Source organism: Pollachius pollachius (genome assembly GCF_949987615.1).
Source record: "Pollachius pollachius genome assembly, contig: scaffold_552, whole genome shotgun sequence".
Classification (NCBI taxonomy): Eukaryota; Metazoa; Chordata; class Actinopteri; order Gadiformes; family Gadidae; genus Pollachius; species Pollachius pollachius.
The window spans coordinates 3,614-11,874 of record NW_027641380.1 but is presented as its reverse complement, the minus strand read 5'-3'; the positions used below and the strand labels follow the sequence as shown (position 1 = coordinate 11,874).

The following is an 8,261-nucleotide window of genomic DNA, read 5'->3' as shown; positions in this document are numbered from 1 at the left end:
AATTGGCCAAATCAATCACCCCATTCCGCCAGGGAGAGGGGGAGGGAAGGAACGGGGAGGAGGACAGGAAGAGACATTTATACGTATGATTATCCTGAAAGATGTCCGTAATGGTCTCCAAACCCCGCCCAGAGCAGCAGCGGCGAGTGGCCCCGCCCACTGGAAGCTGCGGCGTACGGTTTGGCCGTGCTGGGCGACCAACAATAACTACTGCTAATCACCCCTCCATCTCTGGACCAGTTTGTGTGTGTGTGTGCTTCTCAGCGTGTGTGTGTGTCTGTTTGTATGTGTGTGCTAGCGAGGGATAGTGAGTTTGTGTGTGTGTGTGTGTGTGTGTGTGTGTGTGAGCGAGGGAGAATGAGCGTATGTTTGTGTGTGTGTGTGCGTGTTTGAGAGAGGGGGACTGAGTGTGTGTGTCTAGGGTGTGTGTGAGCGAGAGAGAAAGAGAGAGAGAAGACAGAGGAGTATGAGATTGTGTGTGTCTGTGTGAGTGTGTGTAAGAGTGTCTGTGTTTGAGAGAGTGGGAGTTTGAGAGAGTGTGTGTGTGGTAGACACATCGATTCGCATTTGACAAGTGCCATAAAGTAGAAGCAAATGGCTGAAGTATGGCTGATAAAACATGAAAAGATGGATAGAGAGAGAGAGAGAGAGAGAGAGAGAGAGGACAAGAGAGAGAGAGAGACAGTGGCGGATAGAGAGACGAGAGTGGAAGAGAGCGAGAGCGGTAAAGAGAGTAGCGAAATAAGAGAGAGAGCAAAGAGAGGCAGAGAGAGCAAAGAGAGGCAGAGAGAGCATGAGAGAGTGCTTTGGAGGGAGCGGGACGGATCCGACTTTTAATCTGCAGACAAGACAAACATCAGAGCTGGAGATTTCTCAGCTGAACGTCGTGACAGACATAATGTCAGGGGAACCGCGTCATGCTAGAACGAGCGGCAATTTCTCCTTTAGATCCTTTCTCTACCGGAGAAAATTAATGTAATGGATTTGTCAGACTTCCCCTGGCATGTGGAATCGGTTTTAGAGGAGCCGCAGCCCAGCAGGAAATAAACTTTAAATGTTAGCCGTAGCTAACATTCCATATGCTCAGTATTACCGCCATTAAATATCTCTTAAACGTAAGCGGACAGAGTAAACTCCCGTTTACCTTGCTCCCGTGATATATTTAACTAGCGCGCGGAGTTAGAAGCGTTGGTTCGGATGTCTTCCTATTGCTGTATATCTGGCGAACAAAAACCTACAACATAAAGGCAGTTAAAAAAAAAAAACTGGTTAATAATAAATAAATCCTCCCCAAGTACCCCTCAGGAACTTTTAAATTCCTCGATTATGCCTCGCGCTAAACGGGCCGAGCTAACGGCGCGGACAGCTAGTGCGGTGGCAATCTTTTCCCGCCTTTTTCCCTGACACAGAATGACACGTCTCCAATGAAGGGGAAAACTCCAGCCAGACGCTCCGGACGGCGGTTCTTCCGGCCTGAGGAACGCCGGGATAAAGAGTAGAGAACCAGCTCGATCAATTAGCTGATCTTCATCGGTGAAACACTTAAAACGAATGGAATATCGATCGTCGCTGCAGCGACAGCGGCTGGTGTTGCCCCTGGAAACGCTTTGACCGACGTAAACACTTGTCTTGTGTATTTGAAGGTTATTGATGCACGCGCATGTGTGTGTGTGTGTGTGTGTGTGTTTTATCCACGAGGCTAGCAGGAGTGAATTTACCTCCTTCATTTAGCGCATGGAGTGAATCTAAATCCGATCTGCTTCCTGCTCCCTCAGCGGTGAAATCTGAACAATAACTTACTTAGCCAAGGACACAGAATATGGGATTATAAAAAATGTATGGCCTAACACCTGCGAGGGTGTGTGTGTGTGTGTGTGTGTGTGTGCGTGCGATTGATGCTAGCACTAAGCTACACCGTTTTCTGCGCGGTTTATCTGCCTCTTGATTAAATCCTGGAGACATCCAGGATTGGAGTGAAACTAAAAGCCGTCTGACACCTAAAAGACTTAACGTTTTCACAGATTGTTGATGGAAATGTAAAGTATTGATAATTTTTGGGGGCTGAATTATTATGTTGTTATTCTGTTAAATCCCCCAACCCAAAAAAAGAACCATTGAATGCATAAATTGGTAGTCTGGGAGCAGGTCTGAAACATTTATAAAAGTCTGAATTCTCACACATCGGAGTGAAAAATGTTCCCCTCTCTATTCAAACCTGAGCTGAGGAACAGACTCCCTCTGCCTCTCTCTCTCTTTCCCTTTCACTCTCTCTCTCCCTCTCTCTATCAATTTAGCTATCTTTAACTTTCTATCATTCTAACACAAAGGGGAAGAGAGAGCGTGTGAGAGAGAGAGTGAGAGAGAGGGGGAGAGAGAGAGAGAGAGAGGGAGAGAGAGAGGAAGAGAGAGAGAGAGAGAGAGAAAGAGAGAGGGAGAGAGAGAGAGAGAGAGGGAGAGCGAAAGAGAGAGAGAGAGAGAGAGAGAGAGGGAGAGCGAGAGAGAGAGAGAGAGAGAGAGAGAGAGAGAGAGAGAGGGAGAGAGAGAGAGGGAGAGGGAGAGAGAGAGAGAGAGAGAGAGCCCGGTAATGCGTGGTAACACTGATAGGTGAACCAGGGTACCCTGCCCTCTGCCTGTTCCTAGACTCCTTCTTGCGAGGGGAAAGGGAGGGGGGTCCCGGGGGGAATGTTCCAATGAGGACGAGAGAGAAGACAGACGGAGGGAGAGAGAGTCTCAGGGGAGAGGTCAGGTCACACACGGAACGACGAGCACCCAGGAACAGAGGGTAAGGAAGACATACACAAATAAAATCAGGGTGAGCTCCACCAGGAGGAAGTGAGGTGGAGACACTTTCAGAATAAAAGCGTACTTATGGGCATATAGGGATAGCATAAGTGGTCCAGCATTCTGACCTCTGTGAGCGTGTGGTGCTCAGCGATTGGCTGCTGACGTCTGATCAAAACAAGGCTGAAGGCGCCGAGGTTAAAGGCACATATTCCAACAGGGCGCTGGTGGTTGTGTGAGTGCGTGCATGTGCCGTTTGTTTAGGCTCATTGCACATCAGTATAGGTTCCTTAAAGGTGGGGATATGATGGCACCAGGCGTGAGTGTGATTTGCCGTCGCAAGCCGTTCCGTCACACATCTAGGTGGACACTCCCACTTGTGATGTCACTAAAACACAGGAAAAGGCCGATTTTCCAACGGCTTTTAACGGCTAATCACACTCACACCTGGTGCTTTAACGTGTGTCTGTGTGTGTGTCCGTGTGTGTGTGTGTATCCTTGTGTGTGTGTGTGTGTTTGTCCGTGTGTGTGTCCATGTGTGTGTGTTTGTCCGTGTTCGTGTGTGTGTCCTTGTGTGTGTGTCCCCGTGTGTGTCCTTTGGTTTGGATGTGTGTGCATCCCTTGTTTGCGTGTGTGTCCTTGTGTGTGTGTGTGTGTGTGTGTGTGTGTGTGTGTGTGTGGATCTGTGTATGTCTGTGTTTATGTGTCCTTTTGCTTGGATCTGTGTGTATCCGTGTCCGCGTGTGTGTCCGTGTCCGCGTGTGTGTCCGTGTCCGTGTGCGTGTCCGTGTCCGTGTGTGTGTCCGTGTGTGTGTCCGTGTGTGTGTCCGTGTCCGCGTGTGTGTCCGCGTGTGTGTCCATGTGTTTGTCCGTGTCCGCGTGTGTGTCCGTGTGTGTGTCCGTGTGCGTGTGTTCCTGTGTCTTACGGGGACAGGTGGCGCCCTCTGCAGTGCTGGAGGTGGTCCTGCCGTCGGGACAGCAGCCGTAGGGGGTGTTCTCACACGACGAGCGCTCCTCCATCAAGGGGGCGCCGGTGGGGGTCGTTGTGGGAACTGGAAGAAGGGGGGGGGGGGAGGAAAGGATGAGAAGGAACAAATTAGCCTTTAATGATTCATGAAACAGATCATTTACATTCACACACTCCGTGTCCGGCGGTGATGTGGTGATGTGGGGACCCCCATTGTTCTGGTCCGGCGTTCCGGTTCGGCGTTCTGGTCCGGCGTTCAGCCCGCGGTTCACCGAGGTGAACAGATTCACCGGTCACCCTCTTTTTGGAAAGGTTTAATAACTGACTTCTTGCCACCTTGAGAGGAAGAGTTTGATATTTGAGGCTCAGCTTGTCTGTGGTGGCCGGTGGTTCGTTCACAAAAGGCTATTATCCCTCGATTAGCACGTTCCCAACCTTCCGCCTCCAAACAGATTGGATTTGAAGCAGGCTAAAAAGAGGGAGACGGTGATTCACTCCGTTCAGATGACGCAGGCCTGGTTCCTGGTGGGGTGGCGCGCTGTATACAAAAGGCGATGTTTGTGCTCCGTACGCTTTGGGATTCACCGTTGGAACCGGTGTGTGTTAAAAGAAATCACGGCACAAGGGAAGGACGGAAATATAAAATACAGAAAAATGAAATAACGCGAGGCTGTTACTTCACTTCCCACCTTTACTCAACTCCCCCACGGTTTATTTTTAACGAGGGGACTTTGCACCGAGGGAGAACGGGGGTGTATGGGGGTGAGTGAGGGTGAGTGAGGGTGAGTGGGGAGGGGGAGTTAAGAGGAGATATAAGAACTGATGACAGCAGTGGAAAGCAGATGTTAGAACTTGACTTATGGAGGGTCGGAGGGATTGTATTGTTGGACGCAAAGGAGAGAGAGATAGAGAGAAAGAGAGAGAGAGAGAGAGAGAGAGAGAGAGAGAGAGGGGGGATAGAAAGGTTGTTAGACAGAGTGGGGGGGATATAGAGAGAGATAGAGCGAGAAGGAGGAAGATAGATAGGTTGTTAGGTGTACTTCCCTAGAGCACAGGGACCTGGGAATTAGTCCACAGGGAGCAATTCAAACTGACAGAGTTAATGAAAAGACAAGCTGGAACACACACACAAACACACACACACACACACACACACACACACACACACACACACACACAAACAACCACTCAAGACACAGGGAGGCCAGAGGAGAACGACACAGTCGTGCAAGGGTTTCGAATACGCACACACACACACAGCCACACACACATACATACACACACAAACACACAGATACATACACACACACAAGCAAATACACACAAAAAGACTTCAATACACACACAAAGACAGACACACATGAAAATACACACATACACATACTAAGAAACACACAAAGACTTTACCACACACACACACACACGCAAATACATACATACACAGACACACACACACAGACTTCAAAACACACCCGCACACACACACGCGCGCAAATACAAACATGCACGTACACGGACACACACAGACTTCAACACACACATACACAAAGACACACACATAGACTTCAACACTCACATAAACAAAGACACACACATAGACTTCAACACACCCACACATACACACACACGCAAATACATCCAATGCACGCACACAGACACACACACAGACTTCAACACACACACACATACACACACACGCACATACAACCAATGCACGCACACAGACACACACACAGACTTCAACACAGACACACACACACACACACACACACACACACACACACGGATCGGTGCGGCGGAGGCTGTCTGTGTCGGCGTCGTCCCTGACATGAGAATAAATCAGCAGCGGCGCGTTCCCGCTCTGCGCCGCGCGAGAGCACGGGTCAGAGCGCCGGGGGCGGGCTGAGGGGCGGGGCCACCCCCGCCGCAGAACAACAGCGAGTGGGGGGGGGGTCTTGTGTCTGTGCAGAGAGCACAGACACAAGAGGAGGCGCTCAGCCCGGTGAACACGGCCACGAGGCTGGTTCTGGGGGGCGGCGGTGGAACGTTGGGCCACGTGACTGAGGCGTAGCCGACCCCTCCACAGACACACACACACACACACACACACACACACACACACACACACACACACACACACATAGATAGACACACAGGAAAAACAGACACAGACACGCATAGACACACACACGCAGAAAAACAGACACACAGACACAAACAGACACTCACACACAGACACCAAACACACACACACACACACACACACACACACACACACACACACACACACACACACACACATAGATACACACACAGGAAAAACAGACACAGACACGCATAGACACACACACGCAGAAAAACAGACACACAGACACAAACAGACACACACACACACACACACACACACACACACACACATAGATACACACACAGGAAAAACAGACACAGACACACACACGCAGAAAAACAGACACACAGACACAAACAGACACTCACACACACAGACACAAACACACACACACACAGACACACACAAACAGACACTCACACACACAGACACCCACACGTCTCCCCCTTCTATAATCAGCCTACCCACTGACAGTGTGGAGGAAGGCTGCTGGTTCCATTCCGCTCTGCCGCTCTGCCAAGCGGCTCTACACAGCCGCCTCCCCTACCCCGGCTGACCCCACGGAGCGGGCGGCGGGCGCGAGCTGTTTACCAGGACCGACGGCTGCGCTCTCATTCGGTTCCTCCCTCCGAACAGAACCCGGTCCTCGCTGAACAGTCGGGTGCAGTGTGCCGGGAATCACCAGCAAGCACGGTTCTGAATGCCTCTGTTGTATCAGGCTGTGACTTACAAACAGAACCGAAGTCTCACGGCACACAACCCCGTGACGGAGGGTTCTCAATTTGTGATCCTGAATGGATGATTCTATTTTTAATTCTGCTTTCCAAACAGAACCGGACTCTCTCTTTGCTCACGCCCCAGAGCTCTAAACCGGGAACTGTGTTGGTGTTGATTCTGATCGCCTGGCTGGTTCCGATTGCGGTGATGGGGATCACATCATGTGTGTGGACGAGACTCTCACCAGCCAATCCGCTCCTCACTGAAGTGCCTCCAGTCGTTCCCAGAGACCCGCCTGGCGCATAACCTCGACCCCCACCCCCCCCCCCGATTCTGCTGTCTGATAGGAAGCCTGCTCTTCAGATGATGACATGAGTATGTTATGGGGGAGCCATGCCTTCACTGATTCCATCCCAGGACCCGGGTCGACGCCCTAGAGCGGCCAGACTCCCTGCTTAGACGACCCCCTCCCCCCCACACAACCACAACCACAACAACCCCATCCCCCGCACAGAGACCCTGAACAAAGCATCATGGGTAATGGAGTGAAAGAGCAAAGCAAATTACCGGCCGGCTTCAGGGTGGTTGCCGTGGCGACGCCGCTCCCCATCTCCTCCTCCTCCCCATCCCCGTCCGGAAGCTCCCCGCTGGGCAGCCCGCTGCCCGAGTCCTCGAAGGCGGACGGGCCGGCGGCCGGGGTGGTGGAGGACGGCCGGTCGAGGTCGCTGGGCTCCGCCGGGTCGGGGCCGGCCGTCCAGGGGGGCGGAATCACGTACACCAGGCTGATGGGCGTGCCGGTGGCGGGGGTTGGCATGGGCAGCAGGTGGTCCGACGGCTTGTGGATGGTTTCTGGAGGTGGGGGGGGATGAGTGAAATGGATGAATGTCTGTGCAGAGATGAACGTCTCTGTCTCCGCGCTGCTGTCGCCCCTACACTCCGCAGTCCCGGAGCAGACGCCTCCGCCCTCCACCCTCCGACAGAGACCCCCCGGAGTAAGGGAACAGCAAGAGGTCGCGGGGCGTCCCACTACAGCCATCAAACTCCCATTGGCGCCCACACAAGCACAAACACACACACACACACACACACCCACACAGACAAACAAACACACCCTGTCTTCAACACACACACCGACCACGCAGGCAGACAGACGCACACACAAAGACTTCAACACACACACGGACCACGCAGGCAGACAGACGCCCACGTGTAAATACAGACGCACACAGACACAGGCACACACAAGAATTCAACACACACACAGGCGTCAGCACACACACAGAGACAAACACACCCACACAGCCAAGAGAAGCAGCGATCCGTGCGGCGGTGGCTGTCCCACATCAGGGATCGAACTCCCATTGGCCGTGAGGCCCACCCCCTCGGCCAGTAGCAGTCTGGCGCCCGGGTGTTCGCCTCCCCCCTCAAAGGGCTCTGGGTTCACGTCCGGCTTTTCATCCTTGAGCAAGATGTCAGAGCGCTACTGGCTCCTGGGGTGACCTGTCTCTGTGTTGGCGTAATCTGCCGGATAAAAGCGCCGCCTAATCGTCTAACAGGAAGTATTAGCCGCCCCTGAAGCGTAGAGGAAGACCTAAAGGAGAAGCGGCGAGTGGACCGTGACGGCGTGCCGGAGAGCGAAGGTTTCATCTCAGCGCTTTGATTATTCAT

At 52.4% G+C, this 8,261-nt stretch overlaps 1 protein-coding gene across 1 annotated transcript; it reads right to left on the bottom strand.

Annotated features, from left to right (window-relative positions):
• Positions 1-3,707: 3,707 nt before the first annotated feature.
• LOC307091652 (uncharacterized protein) lies at positions 3,708-7,442 on the bottom strand (the record flags this gene model as incomplete). Its single annotated transcript, XM_079759296.1, has 2 exons — positions 3,708-3,833; positions 7,161-7,442. Coding segments are annotated over 2 exons (408 nt in total), but the record flags the coding sequence as incomplete, so codon positions are not given.
• Between the last annotated feature and the right edge of the window lie 819 nt (positions 7,443-8,261).